The sequence below is a fragment of the Corvus cornix genome, chromosome 1 (genome assembly GCF_000738735.6).
Source record: "Corvus cornix cornix isolate S_Up_H32 chromosome 1, ASM73873v5, whole genome shotgun sequence".
Classification (NCBI taxonomy): domain Eukaryota; kingdom Metazoa; phylum Chordata; class Aves; order Passeriformes; family Corvidae; genus Corvus; species Corvus cornix.
Window position 1 is genome coordinate 33561125 of NC_046332.1, and position 27846 is coordinate 33588970.

Consider the following 27846-nt stretch of genomic DNA (forward strand, 5'->3'; position numbering starts at 1 on the left):
GTGAGCTATCTGATTTCTAAAATTCATGGTGCTGAGCTGTTATGGCTATGATTTTTTTTTTTGGTATCCAGCTTGAAATATGTTAATGGAAAATCTGTGTGATACTTTCTTAATTGAATGACTTGCGTATTTGTTTGGGAGGGGTGGGAAGAACTAATTAAGTTGTTTCATTGGAAAATGTTTAACAGACACATACTACCTTTGGGTAAGCTTTTTTGGTAAGGATAGTTTAGCAGCATGAATCAATTCAGTTGTTGTGATTTACCTTTTTCTTATCCCACATGACATTGCCTTCAAATTAATAAATTTGTAACACTCGATCTAGTAATCCTTTCAAATATATTGGATTAAAAGAGGAAAAAAAATATCAGTGGCTCACTGAGTTCATTCTCTAGTTTGTCTGGCTAGTCCCCAAAGACAAAAAAATTCTTATCAGTGGAATAACTGGATATAAGGATAATACCAATACTCTGTGCTATTTCATTTAGCATTGCTGCCTGTTGCTCTGAAAAATGGCCATATAAATGAGGAGGTCTGTTTACTAGGATTCACATGATTTGATTGAATGGCAGCTCTAGTCAATGTATGGTGTATGATAGTCATCAAAGAGCTTACGGTAGAGGAGATAATTTAACCTCTTTAGTCTCATACTGAGAGACTGGGAATATTTTTTTCACCTGGAGAATCTGAGAAATATGTGAATTTCCCAGGGCCTGCCAACTTACACTTGAGCCTGTTTTGAAAGTGAGATTCCAAAGAAAGTCAGTGGAAACCCAAGATAAATGAGGAAAAATCAAACATAATTTGGTTTCACCCGCAGTTGCAGACAGCAACACCGTAAGGTGTGATTGGTTGGTGGAGGGAGAGGAAAGCGAGATAGGGAGGAAAGAAAGTCTTAAAGGACCTAGGTCTGTCTTGATTCTACTTTTGGAGACAATTGCATAACTTCAGGGTTCCAAATACATCCACAGCTTGGTTTGGGTTTTTTTGCTTTGTTTAGTTTTGGTTTTCTTTTTTTAGGGGTGGGATCGAGGGTTGGTGTTGGGTTTTTGTTTCTTTTTGTTCAGTTGGTTTTGTTTGGTTTTGGTTTAGTTGGGCTTTCTTGGTTACTCATGCTTTGAAACAAAATAACTTTCACTGTGGAAAGAATATAACAGATAAATTTGCACAAAGGAAAAAAAAACCTAAAACTTTCTTTTGTGCTGATTCATAAAAAAAGACGGTAAAAAAATGGCTACAATCTGAATTTATCCTATATTAATCTTAACCAATTAAGTGCAATAATTGCCCCAAACCCTGTTATTAGTAAAGACAGACCTATACCTACACAGGACAAATCAAGCAATTTGTCTCTCTCTGCTAATAACTGAGGGTGTTTAGGGAGAACAAATGGACACTCAAAATTAGATGTTTATTTTATTTTATCTTGTATTTTCATTGAATGTTCACTGTCTTTGCTAACAGTCAAAATAGATTCTCATGAGAAACCTGTGGTTGGTTCTTCATTGACTTGCTTAAAGTGGCCAGTTTGTACGTGCAGTGTTCATGTGTTTTGTCTCGTAACAGGTTCTGAAGAAGAATTAAACCCTGTTTTGATGGCTTTGAAAAGGAGTGCAGATAGGAAAAAGCCTTCCAAAAGTCTAGAGGACATTCCATCAGCCACCTCAAGTGAGCACAAAGCTTGTGTGTGTCTCCCATGACCCCCAGTTTGGCTTAAATGTGTTCATGCTGGTCTTCCATACAGCCTTGCCAAGTCGTGGCTTTGTCTTTGTTTCTCAATAAGCTGTATGGAGGTTGCACTTTGGAACCAGATGCTTTTCTCATACAGTTTAATTTTCAGTTCTTGGTGTTAATTTTGAAACAAGGCTGGCTTGTGAAGCAGACATCTTCCAGAAATGCACTGTGTTGATCAGTGATTAACTGTTTCCTGGATAGTTTTTCAATTGTGAAAGTATTGGCAATTACCCAAAACAGTAATGAGCAACTACTGTCATTGCTTCCTGGCTGCTGGCTTAGGTCAAATTAGTAGACAGTAAAAGCATGAAGAACTCAGTTTAGTAATGGTTCACCTGTGTATTCTAGTAGTAAATCTATCAAACGCACTTTAAGAGAATACAGTGAGATAACATTATACCTAAAATGAATTCCCAACTTCCCTCAGTAGCCTCCTTGGATTTCTTTTTTTTTTTAAATTATAATTCCTGTCTTTCTTCACCCTGCCCCTGTGTGTTTTCATGCTTATCTCATATCTACTGGGGAAGACACAGACTGAACTTACATTTGTAAACTGAAGCATGGAGATGTAGATTTTGAAAGTTATTGGCAAGTTCTTCTTCTAATACTACTTATGCTACTGCTTGCTTCTAACCAGTTTCTAGGTTTTAGGTGTGCGCTAACAGTGTTGCAACAACATGCTGATAGACACTGTCACCGTGAGGCCCCTGCTTGGATGTAGGCTTTGAGGCAGTGTGTGAAGTAAAAGTGTCTCTTGAATTTAACCATTCCCATGGCTCTGCTGGTTTGTTTGTGGTTTTGGTCCTCTTAATTCTGTCATTATCACTGCCATCCATTTTTTTCTGAGTAACAAAGTTTCTAACTGTGTTATTTTTTCCTGCACAGATAAAGAAAAAATAAATAAACCAAAGGAAGAATTAATTCTTAGTGCTGAAGATGGTAAATATCTTTTGTGTCTGCATGGAAGTTTGTTGCTTTTTCAATGGCCTCTGTTTGCTAGTGAAGATTATTTTTTCTTTTTAAACCAAGAATTATATTGTGTTTTAGATTTGGTTAACCTCAGCATGGCTGGAAAGCTTTTGTAGAATTCCGTTGTGGGGTTTATTCTTCTTATGTCCTCCTGTACCTGTAGAAACTGTGCCACTTATCAGTGTATTTTCTTGGCCTTCAGTCATTCAGCCTATGGGTTACTGAAATCATAGGGAGCTTTGAACACAAGCTTAGTTGAAAGAAAGTCGCCTAAGTAAATATTGAATTTGTCTGTTTATCTGTTGCATTGTAAGATGCAAGATGACTTTTGCTAGTGCAAAACACCCTTCAGAATACCTCAGTTGAAAAGGAACCTCTCTTAAGATCCCTGCCTTAGTCCTATAAAGTAGCATTGTTCTAAGCAATAGATGAACTTCTAGATCAGCTAGTGCCGATATCCTCAGTCCATTAGTGTATTACAGATGCCTTACTGTCAAATTTTTCTATATACCTTTAGAAATTCCGAATCTAAGAAAAATAAAAAACAAACCTGCTCCAAGAACGTGTCAAAATAAACAGAATTGAAAACCATCAAATAATGCCGAGTGTGATGGAATATAGCACACAATTCTTTATTTACTGCACAGGAGTGCTACAGTTTTAAAAGAATAGTTGCCATTTTTTATTTCATGATTTAGATGCTTTAAAGCATTTTGCATGCCAGTGGCCCATAGTATCAACAGGATAATCATAGCATATTAGGATACATACAACACCTGGTAAAGTAACAAGACTTAAGCACCATCATGCACTCTGCTCACAAGTGGAGACCCCTACTGAAAGCCTGTTTGTCATTCAGTATAAATGTGTAGAGACTAACCTGAAAAGAGTAGGGGGAAATTTGAGTTAAATTTATTAAGATTGAAGTTATGAAAAAATGACACAGCCAAATTGATAGCTGTACAGGAAGAATAAGGCAAGTTCTCTTGAAAAGACTGTTCTTTTAGAACAGTGAAAAAACTGATTTTTTAGCTTGTATGCTTATATTACACTCATATTTTGTCATGATCCAGCTCCTCAAAGGAGAACAGCAATGCAAAACACAGAAACAGAATCATAGGATAGTTTAGGTTGGAGAAAACTTTTAGGATCATCAAATCCAACCATTAACTCAGCATGGGCAAGTTCACTACTGAGCCATGTCCCTAGTTCTGAATTTACATTTGCATAAACAGAAAGGCTCTATGATGCACCAAAATCAAACAGACCAAATGCCCATACAGGCCTAATACCTAAACCACTACTAACTATTGGAAGGAAAGAAACCCCACAAAGTTCATGGGGTCTGAGGAAGTAAAAAACCAACCAAACAAAAACAAATCAGAAAAAATCCCACAGATAAAGTATATTCTTGCTATTTATAACCTTGCAAATCTGTGCTGCTGAATGACTGTTAATACTGCACTGAGCAGGTCCGAAACCTGATCAGCATCAAGCGAGGACTGAAAATGCAGCAAGAAGTGAGTAATAGGATTCTTCCAGCAGATACTGGAGAGACTTTTCCTCTGATATCTGAACTAATACATGAACAATACTTTTTCATTTAACAACTAACAAGTTACACACCTGGACTAGATACTCACTCAGTGGGGCAACTGCATCTAATTGCATACTCACAATAACTGATCTGTTGAGCACTAGTTGAGTTTTGACATCAAAAGCTTGGCAAAAGTTTCACTCGCCTTGCAAACAATCTCACTGTGTGCAGTGTTTCATTTTATGCAAAAAATACGTGCTCCTGTAGCTGGCTGTTTGTTGCCAAATAATTTTCTGTCCCATGATATTGATGCATCTCACAATGTGTATCCAGTTCATCTTTGTGTATCATTAAATGTAAGTGGGGTTAGAGCATGAAAAATTCTGAGGGTCATGAGCTTACTGCAAACGGGATTTTTGCAAGCCTAGCTTGTGCAATTAAGTTTTGTACAGTGAAAGAGCACAGAAGTGAACTGCAGTAGAGGTATGCAAATATGGAAGAGACAGAGTGCAAATAAGTGCATCATTAATAAGATAGGCATCTTGTAATTAGGTAAGAATACTTGCAACTTCCTTGGTCAGGTCTAGAATTTGCTTGATTTACACAAATTTGCCTATTGCAGTTAAATAGACTGAGTAAATAAAAGAACAGAGTTTGGCTTCTCTGCTGACTTCTTACTAGGAATCTTATGATGATTCTAATGTCAGTGATGATATGGTTAGTGCACATGTGTCCTTATCCTTGTTCTTAGGAAGAAAATCTAGAAGGTAATCTGCAATGTTTTCTTCATCTCTTTTGATCAGAATTTGCTGTAGCACCCAGGCTACCTCATGTCAAGCAACATTTCTGGTCCTGTCAAAGTTTGTTGGTCACTGTTATAGAGGATGCCAAAGTAGATTATTCTTCCCAATGATAGCTTCTCTGAGTCCTGTGGGGGAAAAAACCCCCTTGCATCAAAGCTGGTTGTGCATGTGCATGTATTTCATCCAAAGTGGTTTGTTTCTAACTGTGTCCTGTTATGGAGTCTCACTGTTCCGATGTACAAACGTGTTTTTGAAGCCTTTTGAATTACTGCTTTTCAGTTTCCACAGTGCCTTCACAGCCTGATAAACTGTTTTCCAATCCTGAAAAACTCAAAGGACTGAGCAAGTCAGTACCATCATTCCTACAGGAAGAGGTAAGCTGCATCTCTGCAATGTTACAGTTTCAGGTACCCGACCATTAACTCTGTGCAAGTAAAATTTCAGAATTCCCAACTACATGCCGTGCCTGATTATTGTTATTATCATCATTGTGATGTGAACCTTGGAATAAGCTCTGAGGCCATATTCAAATCTCCTAAAATGGCGCTCAAGTTTGAAATTGATAAGCAATTTGAACTGTCTGGCCTATGATATCTATGATTCTCTATCACACAATCATAGAATGGTTTGGTTTGGAAGGGACCTTAAAGATCATCCAGTTCCAACCCCCTGCCATGGGCAGGGACACTTGCCACTAGACCAGGTTGCTCAGGATTCCATCCAGCCTGGCCTTGAACACTTCTAGGGATGGGTCAGCCACAACTTCTCTTGGCAACCTGTGCCAGTGCTTCACCACCCTTACAGTGAAAAATTTCTTCCTAATATCTTATCTAAACCTATCATCAGTTACTTTAAAGCCAATTCCCCCTTGTCTAATCACCATATATCCTTGCCCTGTAGGAGGACTTAGAATTTTTCTGTCCTTCAAAGGGTCCATGTAACCGGACTGATTATCCACACTGCTTAACTGTTATTTCACTCCCTGGATTTATTTTGTGCAGTCCCAAATAGCACTATCCATAACAATTTTCTCTCAAGAAGCCTTGCCCTAGGTAGGCTGGACATTATTCACTCCTTACCATTGACCTCTGAACTGAAGAACAATCCTGGTCTGCTTTTACTTAACGGTATAGACATAACAAGATTTTATAAGCAATTTGAAAAAGTCTTTATACGCTAAATGTTTATTTCTAGAAATAATTATTTTCTTAATGTGTGTGGAAATTGTTGTTTACTAATCTTGTATCTGCTATTAGAAGATCTATGACATCAGTTCAAAACTGTTTAAAGGAGCAGGGAGACCTTGTAAATTGTTCCTGGGTGGAATACAATAGGAAGATGAAGTTGTCTGTAACAGCTTGCGTAGCAAGGCACATGTGGGAAGGGAATCAATTCTTTAGTGCAGAGACAGCATTGAGATAGAATGGGGTTGTGAGTACATAACCTGATAATGACCAAGGAAACAAAAACTGCAATTCCCTCATGGAAAAGCAAAGCCCTGCTTGCCCTCTTGCAAGAAAGACTTTGCAAAAACCATTCACTGTACCCAGCGCTGTTCTATGAATGTTACCTTCCAGCCAGCTGCCCTTAATACAGAGGCACAGAACTGACAGCATTTACTATATAACAGAAAAGACTTGTAAAAGAAATGAGAATTATCAATTGTATACGTTATGCATGAGACAGTGACACAGAGAAGTTGAGTTTAATTGTCCTAATAAACTTAACTTTGTAATTTTTCATTGCTATTTGAGATATAAAACAAACAAACCCCCAAACCTAGTTGCATTGCTGCTTAAAAAAATCATCAGTGTAGGCTGCTCATCAGAAAAACTCCCTTTCAACTTTAAATGCATGACCTAATTCAAGAAATATTATTCATGTTGCGCTACAAGGGAATTTAAATTCAGGCTTCCACTGAGTCTCAACCTGCATTAAAATTCTGTTTGTTTGGTTTTGTTTTATTAAAATTTTCCTTGTGACTATAAAGAACGTACATAGACTTTCTTTCTGTGATGTTTTTGTAGAGTGATGACAGAGAGACAGATACAGCATCAGAAAGCAGTTATTCCTTTGGCAGAATCAAGAAGAGTCCCAGCTCTCTAACCAATCTTAGCAGCTCTTCTGGCATGGCCTCCTTATCCTCTGTATGTAAACCAAAGCATTATTTTAATGGCACTCTGCTTTTGCTAATTTCTCCAATATTGTTTTGGCTCTCTTCTCATTCCTCTTATCTTTCTTCCCTTGCTATCTCTATCTCCTTCTTTCCATTTCTGTTATATGAACATAATGTAATACCTTGCATGGAATTGCCTGAAGAGAAATAAAGTAAAATTAAGTAGATTTCAAATTTTTTTTCTAGTAATATACTGGAGCTTGTTCAGGGCTATGAACAAAGAGATGGATTTTACCCTAAGAGCTTACACTTGCAGCTGAATATGAGGAATAATTCATACAGAACAAGCATTTAGAAATGGAGAAAGGGGAGAAAGATAAGTGAAAGCAGGAGATGTAATTGGTATATCAGGCATGCAGTTGAATCAGTCAACTAGCTAACCAAAAGTCATTGGTTTATGTGGACTTTGATTAAGAAAAACAGAATTTTGGGTAAAGATGTCCAAATATCTATCTATCTATCTATCTATATATATATATACACACATCTTTCTTCTTCTCTGTACGTAGTATTTAATTTTTAGTGTTTTATTTAGTTACATATTTAGGTACATAATTCAGCCATATAGACTTTATCTACTAATCTTTTTGTTAGTTATTTAAGAAGGTCTGTTGTCCTAAATTCTTAGGCTCTGCATTCTGCAAGGAAGATCAGCTGAGGAGATGTAGAAGTAATATTTCAAGGATCTGAGCACAGGCAATCTTCACACCTACAGCATCCTATAATTCAATTTCTTCTATCTCAATGCAGTAAAACCATTCAAAGTTTTTTGTAAGAAACTTGACCTAACATCTTTGATTTCCAATTATCTTTCTTTCATTAATCTGCTTGCTGAGAAGCTTGTATGATAGTATCCATTACATTTTATTATTATATCTAAAGAAACACAGTTGATTTCTTTACTGGTTGAATCCTGAGCACAACCTCTACCCCAATCTTGAAGTATCTGGTGAAATGCAATGTCTGGAAAATATTTCTCCTCTTGTATGATGCAGGTGAGCGGCAGCCTAATGAGCATCTATAGTGCAGACTTTGGCAATGTTGATGTGAAGGGGAACATTCAGTTTGCCATTGATTATGTAGAACAGCTGAACGAGCTCCACATTTTTATTTGTCAGTGTAAAGACCTGGCAGTAGCAGATGTTAAGCGACAGCGTTCAGACCCGTAAGTACAAAGAATGTATTTATTTTCTAATGGAAGTTTTTCTTTTAACGTGGAAACGAAAACTGCTGGGTCTCTACGCTGCTGGAGTAAACCACCCAAGAAATAAATAAGGAGGCTGTATTGTACTTTGTGGTTTTTTTTACTCTGTAGCAGGTTCTTTGTTACTTTGTAACTGGGAGGAAACACCAATTTAGTGTAGTCTTTTGGTCCAAAATACTCATTACTATTTACCTTCTGTGAGATAAGAATTAGGAGGAAAGCAAAGCAGGCACCAAACTTAAAAGAATATAAAGAAGTTTATTAATAGACCTAAAATAAGGAAAAAGAAAAGAGAAAAAAAATCATACCACACCTTCAGAACTCTTCTCCTCCCCCCACCTTTCTCCCTTCTCCCACTGACAATGTAAAAAGACAGCCCTTGAGATGTTCAGTCTGTTTACCACTTCCAGAATAACCTTGTTCAGTCCATTTAGGAAGAGGAGTCTCTCTTGCCCATGCTATGAAAACATTATCACAATGAGACAGCAGCCTGGGTTGGTTCTCTGCTCGCATCATGTCAGAGTCCCTTCCCCCGACTTGCAGCTTTTCCCACAATTGCTTTCGAGGGTCCACTCTTGAGCTACTGGGGTGCAATTTTAAGGTTGAGCTGTTCAGAAGCAGAAGTTCTCTTCACCCATCTCTGGGAGCATTTCATCTCTAAGAATAGAGGCCCTTCTCCTTCCCTGGGAGCAAAGGGTCCTCCTCACCTTCATCTCTAGGACTATCTCTGGGAGCATCTTTAGGAACTGAGGTCTTCTCCTTTTCCATTTGGAGCAAAAGTCCTCATCGCTTCCATCTCTCCCTGTTCAAACTTCTCATTAAATTACAGCTGCTTCGGCATCTGCCTATCTCAGCGCAGGTGCTTTTGCTCACGAGTTGAACACTCCACCCCACATATCTTCATGAAATTACAACAGGATACTCTGATATATCATAGCTTTACAACAGAATTTCAGCTTGAAGCATCTCCTCTTTCTTCTCCCGCAGATTTTCAGCTCTTCAGAACACTGAAAGGGTTAATCTCACCTAGGCCTTGCAGCTGGAATGTCGCTTATCGCTGTTGGTTTCATGATCTTTTGCTGGGCAGCGGTGCAGCTTCAGCTGAATCTTGGCCGCACTGGAGAGGGGGAGCTGAGCCACTCCGGCTGCCCACAGCCCTGCTGTGGGGGGGTTCCACGGGTGGAGCAGGGCCCATCGGCTCCAGGATGGCCGTGGCCCGGCCCGAGCAGGGCCTGGGCCAGGCCTGCCAGCCCCCGCTCGGGCCCCGCAGCCACCTGTCCCAGCACCGGAAACGAGAGAGAGCTCTGCCCCGGGTTTGTCTATTCTTAAGTGTGGATCAGAGAGGTGATCAAAATTTTAAGTGCCTTAAAAAATTGTCCATATTCAAACTGGCCAGCTGATAGGTTATGTTAGGTCACAGAGGAAGCTGTAAGCACCCCTTTGCAAGGACATCACTTCCGAGACTATGCTTTGCTAACCCATGACATACTCTGATTGAATATTTCCACTGTCGATATTACCATGTCCCACAGCCGTAGGGAGGAGGAGAGAAGATCCAGCAGGCAGGAATTGTGCAGCAAGATTGATTGATTTAATTATTTTACAAACTCTTTTATAGACTTTTTCTTCATAGTCTAATTGGACAAAGGATCAGCCACCCCTTGGGGGTGATTGGCTAAAATCCTAAAACATCCATTGTCAAAATATTTTTCTACTGTACCATAAACATAGTTCCACAAGGTCGCAGGTGTTCTGAGTTTACAGAACTCTGCAAATACCTTTGTGAGAGAGAAAAGTATCCCACGGTTTAGAAGAAGCAGGAAAATTCCATGATAACAGCATTTTTGTATCCACAATTGACTATAGAATTGCCATTATAAATTGGTGTATATATATTAACATAGGAAATTCAAACCTTTAAGAATATTAAATTCTCCTTTAAAATGCCACTTTTCAGATGGTAAATGCTGCTTTGGTATGTTTTCAGTAGGATCAGCACCTATAAATATGATATTTGATCCTGCTACAATTATATATTCCGTATTTTTACGTGCCAAGGAGACATTTCAACAGACTTTCCCCTGGAGAAGGATATTATAAGAAAGTGATGATATTACCCATCACCACTGCTGTTCTATTTCTTAAATATATAAGCTGAATAGCAAACGTGTACTTAAGTGCATTTCTTTTACTTTGTAAGAAATATTTTTGTGTTTAGGAACATGAAGTTGGAGAGGGTCTGGATTTTCTTGGTTTTTGGTTTAACTCTTCTAACAAACCTGTCTAAATTTTAGGTATGTAAAGACCTACCTGCTTCCAGAAAAATACAGACTGGGCAAACGGAAGACTTCTGTCAAAAAGAAAACTTTTGATCCAGTCTATAATGAAATACTGCGGGTATTTATCAAACTATTACTAGATATAATATACTGTATGTGTGATGTGTGAGGAGCCTCAACTTTTAGGCTCAGGTCTAGATTGCACTCAAAAGAGACATTAGCATGAGAGGGATTGCTCTGCAGAGTTGGCTGAGTCCTTCCAGTGATAGGTTAACTCTGTGGTGATCTCTGGATTGAGATCACTGGTTGTTCTATACTTCTTGTAAACAAACACAAGCCATGTATGAGCTTAAATGATAGAAATAAAAAGTAAACAGCTGGGTTTTATTGTGGTTTGTTTGTTTGCTTTCTGAAATGCAGAAGTGGGCAGTTATGGATGTATAAATTACCCAGGCACTTTTTTTCTAATCTTATCACTTTCAGACACAGCACTGGTAAAAATTCAGCTTGTTTTAATTTTTTTTTCTTACTTCTTCCTGGCAGTATAAAATTGAGAAGGATCTCCTAAAGAATCAAAGCCTCAATATCTCTGTCTGGCACAATGATACCTTTGGGAGGAATAGCTTCCTTGGTGAAGTGGAGTTGGATTTAGGAGCTTGGGATTGGAATGATCCATCCAATAAGCAGATCAACTGGTTTCCCCTCAAGCCAAGGGTAGGTTGGCTGTTTTTCATTTTCTGCTGTGTAAGTGCAAAACCAAGACATTATTTAGGCTTGGTCTTGTGTGTTCTGTGAGTTTTGTGCTGATTATAATCATAAATACTTATGTACTGGAAAACAGAAATACAGTTCTGAGATGCCTTTTGGTCTAGCTAGCTATTACAGCAGGAAAAACTTTCTCACAGTCTAAGGAGCAGGAACTTCAAGGTATTTCTCATTATGTCATATTGCTGCAACAGAAATCTGAAGGCACTTGTTAACCAAATATGGAGTAAACCTTCTGAAAATAGGGAGCAAGTGCAGCACCACTTTAATATCAGATGTTTGGTTTAATTTCTTTTTTCATTTCAGACTTCAGCAATAACTCTTAAACTAGAAAACAGAGGGGAGATGAAACTAGCCCTCCAGTATGTCCCACATCCAATTGGAGGTAAACATTGCTGCTTTTCTTGGGTTTGTCAAGCCTTTGGGGGTTTTGTGTGGGGAGTTTTTTGTTTGTTTTGGTTGTTTTTTTTTTTAATTAAAAAGCCCCCCTTGTTTAATGTTTGTCATTCACTTCAGACAGCTTATTTCAACATAAAAGTAGATTTTCTGTTTTCTTTCTAAATGATTAAGTCACCCTGGTTGTGAATACAGTTAAGAACCCCAAAGACCATTTTGAGATATTTTTTTGTTTTTAATGTTACTGATGAAGAAATTACCTCATTGTTACAATCTAAGATTTGTAATACAATCTGTATGTGTAACAAAATTCTGTTTTCTCAATAGTTTTAGAGATTATAAATCATTAGGTAGGTGCTGTGGTGTGCTAAACAATGACAACACACTGAATTTCTAGCAATACTAGATGTAGGAAGTAGCAGCAAGTATTTAGAATGCCAAAATTTATAGCAGTCTGATCAGTTTGGTTTAATCTTGTCTGGCAACAGATAATGGACCAATCTGAGAGAGAAGCCAGGTCAGGTCTTTAATCCAGACAGCCAGTCAGTCAGTAAGAATCAAATATACTAAGAGCATAAAGGAGCTTCTTTGAAAGTACAAGCAACAATAAATGCTAACATCACATAGGCTGATGACAAGCTGATCTGTTTATCTAGGAGTCTTGGGAAGAGAAGACCAGTAGCATGTGTTCGCTTAGTTGTAACAGAAGAAAGGTCACTGTAGGAATGCAGACATGATGTGATCTTGCAGTACTTTGATGGGATGAAGATTTCAACTTCCAGAGTACAGAGAGCAATGTTGAATTAAGATGTGAGATAACAAGTCTAGGCTGAATATCACCTCCACAAATGGGCAAAAACTGTTGCATCAGAGAAAATACCTTTAAAAGGCATCTGCTTAAGCAGATGTTTTATTTTTACAGGAAGGAAGACTCTATCTACTGGTGAGGTCCACATCTGGGTGAAGGAATGCCATAACCTCCCTCTTCTGAGAGGCAATAGGCTCAACTCCTTTATTAAGTGGTAAGAATTGTGGTTGAAGTCATCAAACATGGTGGCCTAATAATGCACCATTGTGCTTTCTAATTGTATCTTCTTTTTCTACATTCATATTAAAAGAACACTGAATTGTTTTCTGATTCTCCTTTATTGTAGTGCAAATTATCCTGCATAGTTGACAACTTCCAGATGCTAAGTATGTACCACCAAGTAAAACTTATTGGGAGAGTTTCCTGTGTCATTACTACACTTTGGTTTTGTCTCTCAGTCATTTGGTGGAAGGACTAGTCAAACTGTTCTGGCTTTTATTCACATTTAAGCAAAGCATGTTTGTGCTAGAACATGGTTTAGCTTAGCACATTTTGGGAGGAGACGGAAGAGTGAAATAGTTGAATACTGTGAATACATAGTTGTATTTCTTCCCCCTTCCTTTCCATCTACAGACTAAAAATGTGAAGAGATAAGAATAACAAGATGGCTGGGGAGATCTCTGGCAGCAACAAAATGTTTCAGTGTCATCAGTGATAACACAGCAAATAAACTCACTTGTGCCTCTTCCCCACCTGGCTTGCCCTTCCATCCTCTGAAGCGTAAGGGTGGATACCTGCTGCCAGTATTTCCTGTAAGGGGCTGAGAATATGACCCTTCACCCCATCTCTGTAAAGCACCTTATCTTCAGTCATATTTTAATATACAAAGCACTGTGTTAATCAGGAGCTTTTGCCTTTTCAGTGGGTTTAATGCAGGCTGTGCTGTGTAAGTGCAAACTAACAGTGCTTTTCTCTCTGAAGTACCATTCTTCCAGACACCAGCAGAAAAAGTCGCCAGAAAACAAGGACAGTTGCAAAAACTACAAACCCAGTATTCAACCACACCATGGTCTATGATGGCTTTAGACCAGAAGATTTAAAAGAAGCCTGCATAGAACTCACAGTCTGGGATCACAACAAACTAGCAAACCACTTTTTGGGAGGCATCCGGATAGGCCTTGGAACAGGTACTGGACAATTACCACACTAATACTTAATTTACAAAGTAATCTTTCCTTTTTTTTTTTTTTCCCCCCGCCCTTTTCCATTTCTTCTCTTCTCTTTCAGTCTTTCTTTTCTGCTTACTGAAGTGTTTCACTCAGTAAGGCACCTGTTCTTCAGAACAGATCCGGAGATGTAAATAATAGTAGTGCTAGGAGGGTTAGGATGGCTGAAAAGAAGAAATATTAGAAATAAATCTTTGCCTGGCCATACATTGTACCTGGTACTGTTTCAAGTACAAGAATATGCTATTCCTGCACTTGAAATCTGATAATGTTTTACAAACTTACTCATTCAAAAAATACAATAGAGGGTGGAAATAAAAGGATAGATCAGGAATGCAGGATAAGATTTGAAGATATTGAATAGGAAAAATTATAAATGCAAGCAAGTTTTTAGCATAAGGGCACTATAAGGTGTGCAGATATAATAACAGGAAAAACATACAATTCTTCTATTTGTCCCTTTCATTCTGCTCTCTGATCTGAGGGGAGGATGTGTTTGGAGTTGTCTCAGGAAATACAATGTAAAAATTATTTTTCACAAACTAACTTCTTGCATGGTTCACCAGAATAACCTGAGTTACAAATTAGAACAGTGAATCTCAATTTGCATTTCAGTGCAAAATCAGTACCCTGTTTTATTGTTAAACCTTCTGAGATGTATGGGCAATTGACATCCTTTTCCTTGGGATTGTGACAAAAAGCCCAAGGACAAAAAGGAAAAAATCTGGGGAAATATGATGAAATTTGTGTGAAAATGTTGTTAATTGTATTTGACAGAGCAGGCAAATTTGATTGTCTGTGCTTAACTCTGCAGCATATTAAATAATTTTTCTCTTAAAACTGATATTTTTCTAGGCAAAAGCTATGGAACTAGAGTAGACTGGATGGATTCTACTTCAGATGAAACTGCCCTTTGGGAGAAGATGATGAACTCTCCAAACACCTGGATAGAAGATACACTACCTCTCAGGATGCTTATGGTTGCAAAATTGACAAAATAGGGGAGCTTTTTAGTTGTTAGCGTCAAAAAGAAACCTTGGGAATGAAACTGAAAGCGTGGGGGTGGAACTTGGAAGAGGGACACAGTAGCTTTTTGACAGTTTCTTCTCTGTTACTCTTCTAGATTTCTGCTGTCAAATGTCACTTTGTATTTCAAATTAAACATCTGCTTGCAGATCATTATGTAAATTCAAGGGACTTTAAAATTTCTTAGTGACTGAAAACAACTTCAAGAAAGAAGGTGCTTACAGAACTCAGAGGTAGCTGTGATATCTGGATGACTGCGTTGTCTAACTGAAGCATTGCTGATCCCTTAAATGATACAAATAACCAGCAGAACTATAAGAACAAATCAACTGTTTCCGTGCATTGCTAGAATTGTTCATGAAGTCTTACTGATAAGACAGCAACATTAGTGTTAAAGCTTGTTAGTATGTGTTTGTATCCTCATTATGCCATGTTAGATCTCACCAGCACGGAATATGGGCATGAAGAATTTAGTGTTTTGAAAGTTCCTCTAGTTGCAATTGTACATTTCTAGGACATGAAAGTTACATGATATGAAGTGGCACTGCCGATGTCCTATTCTACAAGGTGCAGAGGACTTAGTTCCAATGTACCGTAAAAAATCAGGGTTTGCTTTATATTTGTGTTCATCATCTTGCTAGCACACAATACTTCGTTTTAAGTGCTGAAGATGTAAAGATGAAACTTTTTTTTTATTCTAGTGCTACTCTAAATGATCTAAATGTGCCAATTTTAGTGATAACAAGTATTTTGGGTATTTATTCTCCAAAGTGCATTTGTTTGTACCCGTATCCATTAGCTTGGGTTTTTTTGCAAGAAGTCAACTTACCTGTGCTTCAGCGCCACCGTTAGGAGTCTGATGGGACTGTGGTGGGCTTGGCTTAGTTTAGAGCCATAGGAAATAAAACTGGAATTTGAAACTTGTAGAAATGCATGCTACCAGTAGATAAATACATAAAATTCAAAATATGTTCCTTTTGTTTTTTAAAAATAAAAGCAGCCTATTAAAACTAAATAGGAATTCTATGTTTATTAAATGCCAGTGGCTTACGTTAGCCATTCAGCATGCAATGTAACAAAATGCAGACAGAAAACATTTTTGAAAGTAAGTGAACACTTATTTACTCCAGTTAAGTCTAAAAGCTGGTGGAATCTTTCACTTCAGTTAGAGTAGAGGGGAGAAGGGAGCTCTTCACAGCTCCAACTCAATTCCTTGATTTAATCATAGAAATTTAAATGCTACTTGGTATTTTATTATACACTATGAATGGAAAAAAAAGGAAAGATGCTATTCAACCTGCCAGGGAACCCACTTTCTCTCTCATCAACCAGTCCATCTGTGGAGTTTACGAATGTCAAAAGCAGTTTGCCAGTCTTTGATATCTTACTGCTTCAAGTGTTTTGTATGAGATCGGTAACTGTTACATCTTCCACTTTGCCAGACATATACAAAACACTTTTTGACTAGGGAACATGTGCACATGACACTTCAGAACAATGTATTTTTACCAAAATGGTACAGCTGCTGCTTTGTTTCTACATTTTTGAAGCGCCACTCCGGAAAGAATGGTGATTCTGAAAAAGAAGAGGCACCTAATTTATTTGTATTCACTCCCTATATGAATTAATTTTTCACCTGAAAACACAGGTTGCTGTGAACATGACCAACAGTTTCTGAGGATTAATGTTTTTGTTGCAATTGTATCTCCTGTGAATATATTGCTCAAATATATTGCTAAGTCAAAACAGCTTTGGGTTCAATTTTAGGGATGGGTTCTTAAGGCTCCAGATTGGCAGGCAAGTGTCCTGTAATATTCTGTGTTCTCTACAAAATTTTAATACTTAAACTTCACTGCTTTCACAAAAAAATATTTGGTTTGTGACAGTGGCAATCTCCTTGTCTTCTCATCAAGGAGAACACATTCTGTATCTTGCTATTCTTTTAACCCTCGTAGAGACTGCACAGAATTTTTTTGGTATCTCAAAAGACACTGAGTACCATTACAGTAATAGAACAAACCTCAAATTTTGAAAAGCTACCTGAACATGAATGCAAGATTTACTTGGACATTGCACTTGTAATTAACTAGTTTGATTAACTAATGACACAGGAGTACTATGTACTCATCTAGGTTAATCAAGAAACTGAACCAAGTAACAAAAACTGTCCGTTAAGTACGTAAGTTCCTCCCCAGTTTTTAATACCTTTTATTTCATCGTGTGCAGAATTCCTAACTTCAGTAGTATGATAATATGCTGATAGAGAAATGTGAGTTGGGAAGCTGATTAAGACAAAAAGTTTCAAGAAACTTGTTACTTTGCTCTCAAGTCAAAGGCAAAGCCTTTAGTCATCCATAACCAAAATTTTAAAGGTGCATAATTAGCTACTCATTAAAGGACATTTTGATAAATTAACAGCTATGCTTTGTCATAAAGGTGAACTGGAATTAAGAATCAAAGCAGCCACACTCCTAGGATATCTTTATGTGTATTCATTCTTGTCTGGAGAAACACAACAGTTCCTCTTTTCTCCTTCATGTTAAAAGTTCATCTTTGCTTTAGCCCATAATTTATTTTCTTTTAGTACATGTGTGTATATGCATGTATATATCTTCCAAATGACACTATTTTCACTTGCTATAAACCAGGCTTCAAAGTCCCAGCTCTCCTTTTGTGCTCTGTGTTCAGAAACCTCCCATCTCTGCAAGTAAGGCTGCAAACCTTGAGCTGGTGCAGCAACTCCCATTGCTTTGATTTTACCCATTTTGAAATGCGTACTGTTCCCTCTTTCTCTTGTCTGCTTCATGTCTGTTACCCATAGCACTCCCTTATTTCTCCTTTGTATCCTTTTCCAGAGGATTCAGCAAAATCTGCACTGAGTTTTTTTCTTCCAGTTGCATTTATTTTTCCCTTCCCTATCCTATCTGCCAGACTTTTATTAGCTGCTGAATAAAGTAGTAAGTTGCTCAGGGCAAGGTGTATCTTTATTTTCCATGGACCTTCAGCATGTTCTGAGGTCAGAGTCTGCTATTCTGATCTCCTCTGGCATGTGCAGGGCATAAGCCGAGAATGAGGAGTTCTTCAAGCTTGTGGAAATTCTCTTTCCTTTTCCAAATCTGCATTCTTTTGAGAATGTCAGCAATGTTTGTTTGCTAAGAAACATTGCCAGCTCTTTCAGCCACCCTGGTGGGGCTGGACTGGCTCCAACCAGCTTGGATGAGGTCATGAGCTCTGGGATGACTGGATTCAGCATCTTACCTCTATGGAAACAGAACCTCACAATAGGAGAGACAACAAACAGACAGGAGAAAGAAAACACCTGGTAAGAAAATAGTTCCTCTTCTTAAGCCCTGCTCTTCATTTTATTTCCACCGGATGGCCTGAACCTTTCAGTCCTTCCCCCTCTGCTCCATCATTTGCAGAGGATCTAAGGTAGCAACAGCAGTGAGTGCAGGACAGCAGAGGTGGAGCTGGTGTCTGAACTGCAGTCGCTACTACACAGCTCTGAAATTCTTCGTGCTCCACAGGTGTTTATTCATTTTTGTTGTACATTCTCTTTCATCCTTACTTTAAGCTGGCTCCTTCCCACATCCTATCTTTACCTCCAGTCAAAACTCAGGAATTCACAAAACCTGATTATCAGCATTCTGTTTCATGTCTGTTTCAGGTCTGCATCCAAATGAAAAACTTGTAGATGAGCTGTAGGCTAATTTTTCAAATGTCTGGGTAGCATGCTTTGTGATTCAGCACTAACAATCATTTGCTGCATATGTAATATAAATGCTTTCCTTATTTTCACATGAAGAACCAGATTTTTAAAATTACATGCCTAAAATAATCCATCAGATCAGTGTGAAAACTCAGATGAGGAACTGTTTTTTCAGGCACAGAGGCTTTGTATCACAGGGTATTCACTAATTATTAACATTGCATAGATCTTTTATTTGATTCATAAATCTCTAAGCATGGCATCAGGCTATTCAGTTATTTTTAACAAGCAATGTACTATCATAGAAATCTTGTAAATCAATTAGAAGTTTGACGTAACCCTCTGTGTTTTATTTTCAGTTACAATACAGAGCTGTAGGAGAAAATAAAGGCGGAGGAAAAGGATTGCGTAAGGAATTATTTACAGCTTTATCACTTACAAGCTTTTTACCTAAATATAATAGTAGTTCTTGTAGCTACAACAGCAGTGCCCTGAGAACGAATAATTAGCAAAGCTAGTCATCAGCAATTGAATAGGCTTGCATAAATACTAAGCCCACATTCTTTGCTTTTGCTCACAGAGTCTGGCATCCTTGAGTCTCAGTCTGCCTGACTGAACCAGAGGAGGGAGAGAGCAGCAGGCCTGTGAGGCTGCTGGCTGACATTGGTTTTGGGAGGCCCTGTTCACCCACATCAGTTTCTCTGGACTTCCAGCTTATGGCAGCAGTGTTGGCCACACAACCACTGGGCACTGTTTAGTTACGCTGAGTGTCACTAACAGAAGCAGCCAGTATGCAATTTTGTCTTGTCTTTGCATGAGACAGGCTCCATGGCTCAGGAGACAGGAGCAGGGATGACCATCTCCACAGGTGATCTAGAGACAGGCAAAGACATGGAAGATCTGACAAAAGGCCTGGAGGAACTCTGTGAGAGCTCTAAGGAGAGGAGTGAGGAGGCACTGCTGCTTTCACACCTAGAACAGCATCATCATCATCTTATCTCTATGCTGAAGAAGAAAGAGGGTGACACACATGAACGCTGCAGAGACCTGGAGCAGCTCAATATGGAGCTGGAGAAACTGAGGGCAGAGGATGCTGTGAAAATTAAAACCCAGACCCAGCGTATTCAGAATTTGGAGGAGCGCTTCATGGATCTGGCCAAAAACCATGAAAAGATGATCCAGTTCAAAAATGAACACAAGAAACGGCACATGCAGCTGTGAGAGGAGAACAGGCGCCTGCGGCAAGACAGGGAAGCACTCTTCAGCCAGGCTGTGAGGGAGAAGGAAGATGAAGTGCTCCGGCTGGCTGCCCAGGCCAGGAAGCTCTCGCAGCAGTTATGCTCTTTGCGGGAGAAATATGCTTATGAGAGTCACAGAGCCCAGGAGCGAGAGAAGGAGCTGCTGGAAGCTCAGAGCCAGCAAGCAGGTGCCTATGCCCGGGAGGTGGATTCACTAAAGAAGCAGCTTCAACTCCTACAGGAGAGGAACCAACAAGCTGCTGCAAGGGCTGAGCAGGCAGAAAGTCAGCAGAGGGCTCAGGGCAGCGAGCTGCAAACCAAGCTGGAGAGGGCACATGAAGAGAAAGAGCAGCTACTGAACCTGGCTATGGAGAGGGGCAAAGCTCTGCAAGATAAAGAACAGGTGATCCAGAAGCTGGAGGAGAAGCTGGAGACTGTGGAAGAAGCCATGAAGAGAGCAGGAAGGTGCCTCAAAAAAGAGGCAGCAGCAGTTGACAAAGATCTGAAGGTTCGAGAGCTCCAAGGACAGCTAGAATGCAGCAAGCAGGCATACAATGACCTCTTGCTGCGGTTCGATGCTTACGGAAAGCACAGTATGGATTTGCTGACCAAAGAGAGAGCTCCGAATGTCAAACTCCGTCACTTTGTTGCATAACTGCAGTTTGCTCCCCTCACTACAGGTGCCTCTATGGTAACATACCACTGCATTTTATTCCTTTCTATGGGATCATCATTTCTTTATACAGTCCTGGCCAGCTTAAACCCTACTCCAAGGACAGTTCTGTAGCCTTTTTGTCATTACACTTTCATGAAAGTAAATCACTACACTCTTAAATCTGAACATGGATCATTGAACCAGTCAAACCTGTGACATGAATGATTAGAGTGGAAAACATAAAATATGAATTTGATTTATTTAGTGCTAACCTCTGCTGAATCATAGGTTTTCATTTTCTTATTGTTAAAACCAATTTATTTTTCAAGATGGCCACAAGCTCAAACCCTTAGCCTTTTGTATTTGATTCCACTTTGAAGTTCAACAGAGGATGGACACGTTAAGAGGCTCTGAGGCTCCAAGAAAGAAATCCTACCTTGCAATGTCTCTGCAATTCTCTAAATTCAGGAACTTAACAGGTAATCCAATAGTATCATACAACAACTGATGCTCAAGCAAAATACTGTTTATCGTTTTCTAGCAGTCTTATAGATTTCTGCAGTCATTTAAACCTTATTTAAGGCCATAGCATTACTTATATCCCCATTCAGCTCAGAATAAGTTGTCAAGTCTTGGGTGATTTTAATAATATTTGGAACAGGATGATGTTCTGGATGTTCCACCAGGGTTTTTTTCTTGTTTTTAGTTGTTTTCTGCAGAGAAATATTAGTGATACACTCTTCCATTTTGTGCATGTCAGGCAGTTTTTGACAAAAAGAAAAATCTTTCCTGTCAGCACTGTGGGATACAGAGACCTTCCACTCTCTCTTGCCTGTCGCCTAGGCAAGAAGGAAATTTTTTGCTGCTGAGTTTCACCTCCTGCTGTTTAAGTCTCCAACAAGAAAAACCCCAATAAAACAACCACCATGATGATCCAAACAGCATTCCCCACCTGGGCTGTAGGCAGCTGCCTCCAGAGTACCCCAAGTTCTTTGCCACATGCATATGCCTTGGGATGACTCAAGAATTTAGATAACGGATTGAGTATCTCTTGGTTCTGAGCATGTACAAGCCACAGCATGGTGCCAAACTTGGTATCTGCAGAGCTCATTTACAGAAATGACCGGAAGCAGCAGGTCTGGAGGCCAGTGACCAGTTCATCTCAAGGACTGGCTTGACCATATGTGGTTTCTGGCTCTCACACAGGTTTCCCAGAGGAGCTGTGGATGTGCCCCATTCCTGGAAGTGTTCAGTGTGAGGTTGATGGGGCTCTGAGCAACCTGGTCTAGTAAAAGGTTTACCTGCTCAAGGCAGGGGGGTTGGAACTGGGTGATTTTTAGGGTCCCTTTCAACCCAAACCATTCTCTGATTCTGTGATTCTGACTCTACATAAGCAGCACCTGCCAGCAGCCTTGTCTTCCAAACTTCTCTGGACTGTCCTTGAGCCCATGCAAAGCCAGGTGAGAAGTATTGCTCTGCTATCTGCTGTGTGATGAACCACAGCATTTCTTCTGATCCTGGCTCCTCCAAGTGTCATTACATATGTGTTTTATGGACCACATTCTCCTACCTTTTAACCATACTGCCATACTCCGACGTGCACAGCCCACATGCACATTTAGTTAATCTCAATGCTGGCAGCTACAGTGTAAATGCCAACTGCCTCACGTTACACACTATGCCCTTAGTCTGAGGAAGGAGGAGCACCTGTATCCCTCTGATCACTGCAAGAGACCCTGGAACCAGGTGCCTAAGCGCTCTAAATCTGGGCAGAGGACACCCACTCGCTGTGTGACAGAACAGCCCCACAAGCCTCTGGCCCAGCCCCAGCCACAGGGTCTGGTGGGAAAGACCCCAACTTCTGCACTCCTCAGGGACATCCCCCTTCCCACCCCTTGGCAATGTCTTTATGTGAGAGATCTTCACCCCTACTCCCTCACACGTACCCCTGTCACTGGCCCCATTTCTTCCTTCACCCCCCCATCACACACACCCACCCCTCCTGTACACCCACATTTCCTACACACCTCTCATCACCCCAACCACACACGTCTCCCCTCACACCCCCACCCTCCCACACCAGTCACCCTGCTGTCCACAAAAATCCTATGTTACCTGGTGTACAACAAGCCAATAATTACACATGTGAGAGAGACATTGATTATTTATTTCAGAGTTGCACAAGCCTGCATGCTTGGTGGTATTCCACAAATCAAACAAACCAATTATCAAAACATTTTACTATTTATACATTTTCGCAAACAAGGGAATTGGTGTTACAAGCTACAAGTTACCTGTTTCACTCATTAATTAGTATTCTATCGGTTAATGATTCACTTGCCTCTCATGCTAAGTAGTCTGCATGCTCAATCTTTCTCTTTTTTGGGGTGGGTGGTCTGTGAGTTGGTGGTTGGGATTTCCCCCTGCTGGAATTCTATTTTACCCAGTCAGAGCTGATTTAACACAGTTCCCGAGTTGGGTTTATTAGTTTCTCCCTTATCTTGGGAGTTCTGCCAGATGTCCTTGTGGCCTGTAAATTCTGCATTCTTTGTGTCCACTATCAGTGGTACATCCTTCTTCCCAAGCTATGTCAGCCTCCCCCTAGGTCTGAGATCACTGAAACATGTGGAACCCTAAACCTTAACAAGCCAATTCTGCTGACAATTAATTTGTCTCTCTAACACCTGGAGATCCCTTAGAGCTTGTTGGCTGTTCTCTGTTTCACGGATTAAATCTCCCTGCTCGTTGATTAGGCTTGAAAAGATACAAAGATCAAACGACATCCTCTTCCAAGAAAATGTTTACCTATTCCGCATTCGGTAACAGTTGCCCCCTTCCCACATTCCCAGACGCCGCTTTCCCGCGCGCGGGCGCAGTCGAGAGGCGCTTCCACCCTCCCGCCCCCCCCGCACCGCTTCCCGACAGGCCCCGCGGCGGGAGCGCCGGGCCGCAGCCTCGCGCCGCCCGCTCCCCTCCGGCTCCGTCCCGTCCCGCCGGGCCCTTCTGCCGCTCCCGCCATGCGCCACAGCCTCACGCAGCTGCTGGCGGCCTCGGCCGGCGGGGCCAGCCCCTCGGGCGCCGTCTGGCCGCTGGCCGGAGCGGGACAGGCCCCGAGAGGGCGGGATGGCGGCGGGGAAGGGGACCCGGGCCCCGCGCGGCCCAAACCGCAGCCGCCGCCGCGGCGGGAGCCCCCGGGCGCCTCGGAGCCCCGGCGGCAGGAGAAGGAGGCCGAGGCGCCCGGCAGCCCGCTGGAAGTGTGGGAGCAAGAGGACTGGTTCCCGGGGCTGGAGCTGGGAGACCTGCTGGAGGCAGCCCGGCCGGACTGGGACCTGGACGCGGAGCTGAGCGGCTGCTTCTGTGGGGACCCCGGAACCGCTGCCCGCGCCGGGCCAGGGCCCGCGGCCGGCGGCGCCCGGGCGGAGGAGCGGCGGGGCCGGGAGTCGGCTGAAGGCGGCGGCGGCGGCGCGATTGAACCGGCTGAAGAAGAAGCAGTATGTGCTGGGGCTGGAAAGCCGCCTGCAGGGCCTGGCTGCCGAGAACCGGCAGCTGCGGGACCGCAACCGTGGCCTGAGCCGCCGCCTGCGAGAGCTGGAGCGGGGAGAGCAGCTACCTGCGGGCTGTGCTGGCGAACCAGAGCGCGCTGGGGCAGCTCCTGAGCCGCCTGGCCGGGACCCGCGCCGGCGGGCTACAGCTCAGCACCAGCCTCTTCAGGGACACGGGCAGCCCCCGCCACCAGCACCTCCAGCCCGCCGGCGAGAGCAGCGACCACGACTACGCCCTGCCCAGCTCCCGGCCCCGCGGCCTGGAGGAGGCGGCGGTGGTGACTGAGACGGAGGAGGAGTGGGCGGCCCCCGGCGGGATCTGCCTGCACGTGGACCGGGATCAGGTGTCGGTGGAGTTCTGCTCCATCTGTGCTCGGCGGGCAGCGGCCTCCTTCAAAATGTAGGGTCAAGTACCTGCTGCAAGTACTCGTGGGGTTCTCACCCCTAAGGGCCTCGCGTCGCGGCGGAGGAAGCAGGCGATGGTGCGGAGGAAAAGAATCCATACAGTGGTGATGGGGTGGTATTGGGGAGATGCAAAGGAGGGGAACCTGGCGCTTACTTAAGTGGCCAGGGTTAACAAAAAAAATCTCTCGAACGGCACGTTGGGAGCCAGACGGTGGCCTTGGTTCAAGGTCCTGTAAATCTGGCGTGTGGACGGTAGTGGTGTGAGCCTGTTTGGCGATGGGAGTCGCGCAGAGCTGTGTGCAGCAGTGCGACAGTGGTCGTGCAGACTGACACGCGCGTGGTTGCACACGCGGAGGTGCCGCCAGAGCCCGTTCGCAGCACTCGGGTGAAAAGATCATGCCGACCTGATGCATGAAGGTGTGCTCGGCTCCACTTCGCAGTAAAGATAATGCTGACTACCCGGTCTTGAGTCAGATAATGTCTAGCCTGCTTATCCTGAGGAGCCGAAAATGCTTGCTTAGAAAACCAAACACAAACTCCATTATGACATCGTCACTGGACAGACTTAAGAAAATAGTAGTGATCGGCAAAAGAAAGCATGCATATAAAATTGTACTGCATCTCAGTTATACATTACTATTAAAACCTCTCTGACAGTTTCTCTTTTAGGTGGTTGCCCTGCCAGGCTCCGTTGTGTAGGGGTTAAAGAACAGTCGTTTTCCACCTCGCAACCTGGTAAGGATCAATATATTCCCATAATGTGGTATCAGACAGCTTGCTTTGCTTATCCCAGTCTCTTGTAAATGACTGGTTCAGAAAATTATTTCTCTGGTCCTTGGCCTACTCTGCCAAAATGTTTCTAGCTCTGGATGACAACTAATAGTAGAGGTTACAATCACATCTCTCATTAGCTGTTTTCCTCTTTTCGTTTTTGTAACAAATACACTGGCTACATAGTAGCTACATAGCAGCCAATGCAGGAGGTAGTTTTGAATTTAAAAAAAAAATGCTCATGCCACTTGAAATAGAAATTTCCTATTAAACCGCATATCTGATGAGCTGAAAAGGGAAAATATGCTAATAAGGGGGACGTGACATTTATAGCCTTTTAATACAGGGGACTGTCCCAAAAGTCTTAAGTAAATTGCTTTTTGAATGAAAAGAAGGAATTTGTGACCTGTTGGTTTAAAATGCTGTGTAGTGTTAGGGATGCACAGTACCTTTCAAAAGCCCTTCTCTAGCTTGCTCTAATTCATGATGCAGTTTGACCTGATGAAACAGAACCTGAGCATTGGTTAAATCTCTACAGAGGAGTCCTCACATAGAGGAGTCACTCTTGCATGGACCTCTAACGAGAGTTAGGTTTGAAGAATCAGTACATCCAAGTAACTCATTACCTTCCCATAAGCAAATCTCTGTGCCCATGCACACTGAAGTTCCTATGTTACTTCAGAGTAGCTTTAAATTTTAAAAATATTGCATGTATACGCATGTGCTTAATTCTACTGTAGAGTTCTTAATTTAGCCTCTTAGAGTATCCAGAAATCTATAACCTGATATAATTAAGCACAGTTTGGAGATGAGCAAATATGTATCTTGAGGCTAATGATTTGAAAAATGCTCCATAATTGCTCCTGAGATAGGAGGAAAAATAGTTTGACAAACAGTGTGTGTTTTCTTGTACTAGTCAGTGTTTCTCCCAATCACAGAAGATGAGTGGGTTCTTTTTTCAGTTGTACTATAATGTTTAAGTTGTTTAAATGTATGTCAGTTGGGGGAAGAAGGATTGTGAAAATGATAATATGTAAAGTGAGGTTTCACAAAGAATACTTTCTAAAACAGTTTCATTTATTAACTTCTTAAAAAAAAAAAAGATGCTATTTAGTGTTTCTGAAGTCTTGTGTCTTAAAGCCTTAAATTTTGTGTTTAAGGCTAAGTAGGTGAAAGCATTTTCTCCCAGTCATTTGCTTTATTGGTGCTAGACCCTGTCACGTGTTCATCATGAGTTTGATTTTTCTTTGTGAAACATCACTGTGTGATAAAGTATATGTGTATTTAGCATCCTTGTTTTTCTTTATGCTAAAGTGGATTCAGCTGTGTTGGGGCAGAAGAGACGGGACCAGCTGCTGGCCACATTTCCTGCTTTATTTTAAAAGGTAGTATAAGAAATGAGAATAAAGAGGTAACAGGGCTTTTGCTGTCTTTGGTTAAAAAAAAAAAAAAAAAGTTGAATGCTGGGATTATTTACTGTTATCCAAGATGATTTTTTTTTACAAGGCAATATTCTATATCAGACAGGTTTTACTCCACTGTATGCAGAATTCCATCTGTTCAGGGGATATTGCCAGCACAAAAGAGACTTAGTGGGATATGTGTGACCTTACACCTCTGTGGTGGCATCAACAGGGCTGTTCAGTTTCAGTCTTAACTTGGGTAACTCTGCTGTAACTGATTGGTTATACCAGTGCACAGGCGTCAGAGTTAACCACCAGGACCTGCACTGACTGATATGCAAAATGGAAATAATTTAGATTTAACCTAATCTCAACCAGCCTAGCTCAGATTTCATGAGCATGCTTTATTTTGCAGTTCAACGTGCTTGAGAAAAAGAGAAACACTAATGTAGCGATTATGGGATCTTCCAGTGGCATTTTTACGGTTACTTCAGTGTAGGAGTGTTTTTTAAGTTAATTTAAATATGCATTTTTTCTTGTCGAATCACTGCTGAATGGCAGGGTCAGGGACAGTTCTTCTGGCCTCTGCTGTGAACCTGCACAATGCTCTTGTCATGACACGACCTGTGGCTGTGTCTGAGAGCAGCTGATTTTCTGACATGCAAAATGATGTATTGTGGTACAAGAGCAAGGTCAAGTCCCAAGAAAGTCAGTGGCTGCAGGCATTTCTAGTGCCTACTGAATCATATTTAAACCAAATAGAGGGGAGGAAGTTATTTGAAACTCTAACCGACTGTACTATCTGTATGGTGTATTATTAATGTAGCTTTTTGAAGTGAAAGCCTTGAAATGACATAACTTAATACTTGAAAATATATTGTAAATGTTTCTTTGTAATTATGTGCCATTCAGATAAGAATACAATATCATAATAAAATCAGACTTGTTGATCTTTCAGTTTATGGGCTCAAATGTTTTTTCAACTTTTTCTGATCATTAATGTCTTGGTTCATTAAACAAAATGGGAAAACGGGAAAATGTTGTTGCTGCTATCTCTGGGTCATCAACTGGAAAACAAGAGAAAATGGATCAGGGTATGCAGGAGAAATGTTCTTGCTCATCTGTCTTTAAAGGTAATTTTGTGGTGAGGAAAACATGAAGGTGTTATTCCTTGAAACTTCTGAGAATCAGCACTTCTTG

At 41.1% G+C, this 27846-nt stretch overlaps 3 protein-coding genes across 9 annotated transcripts in view; all 3 read left to right on the forward strand.

The window, feature by feature from the left end:
- The window catches only part of SYTL2 (synaptotagmin like 2), a 57150-nt gene extending 41212 nt beyond the window's left edge, over positions 1-15938 (forward strand). For 3 of the 7 annotated variants that reach the window (XM_039562402.1, XM_039562437.1, XM_039562444.1), the window contains exons 10-21: positions 1567-1668; positions 2620-2673; positions 4176-4223; positions 5323-5417; positions 7071-7190; positions 8215-8384; positions 10718-10820; positions 11246-11416; positions 11774-11852; positions 12786-12885; positions 13653-13858; positions 14753-15938. In XM_039562402.1, coding sequence (XP_039418336.1) covers positions 1567-1668; positions 2620-2673; positions 4176-4223; positions 5323-5417; positions 7071-7190; positions 8215-8384; positions 10718-10820; positions 11246-11416; positions 11774-11852; positions 12786-12885; positions 13653-13858; positions 14753-14898 — 1394 coding nt within the window. In that variant the 3' untranslated portion in view covers positions 14899-15938. The remainder of the gene's footprint in view (positions 1-1566; positions 1669-2619; positions 2674-4175; positions 4224-5322; positions 5418-7070; positions 7191-8214; positions 8385-10717; positions 10821-11245; positions 11417-11773; positions 11853-12785; positions 12886-13652; positions 13859-14752) is intronic. The other 4 variants (XR_005603344.1, XM_039562428.1, XM_039562409.1 and 1 more) reach the window with 4 other exon arrangements.
- Positions 15939-19460: 3522 nt separating this feature from the next.
- CCDC89 (coiled-coil domain containing 89) lies at positions 19461-20525 on the forward strand. The gene is given in 1 exon segment (XM_010401116.3): positions 19461-20525. A coding segment is annotated over 1 exon segment (1065 nt).
- Positions 20526-23446: 2921 nt separating this feature from the next.
- Positions 23447-27684, forward strand: CREBZF (CREB/ATF bZIP transcription factor). Its single transcript, XM_039562690.1, is given in 3 exon segments — positions 23447-23945; positions 23947-24122; positions 24124-27684. Coding segments are annotated over 3 exon segments (927 nt in total). The 5' UTR covers positions 23447-23542; the 3' UTR covers positions 24472-27684.
- The last annotated feature ends 162 nt before the right edge of the window (positions 27685-27846 follow it).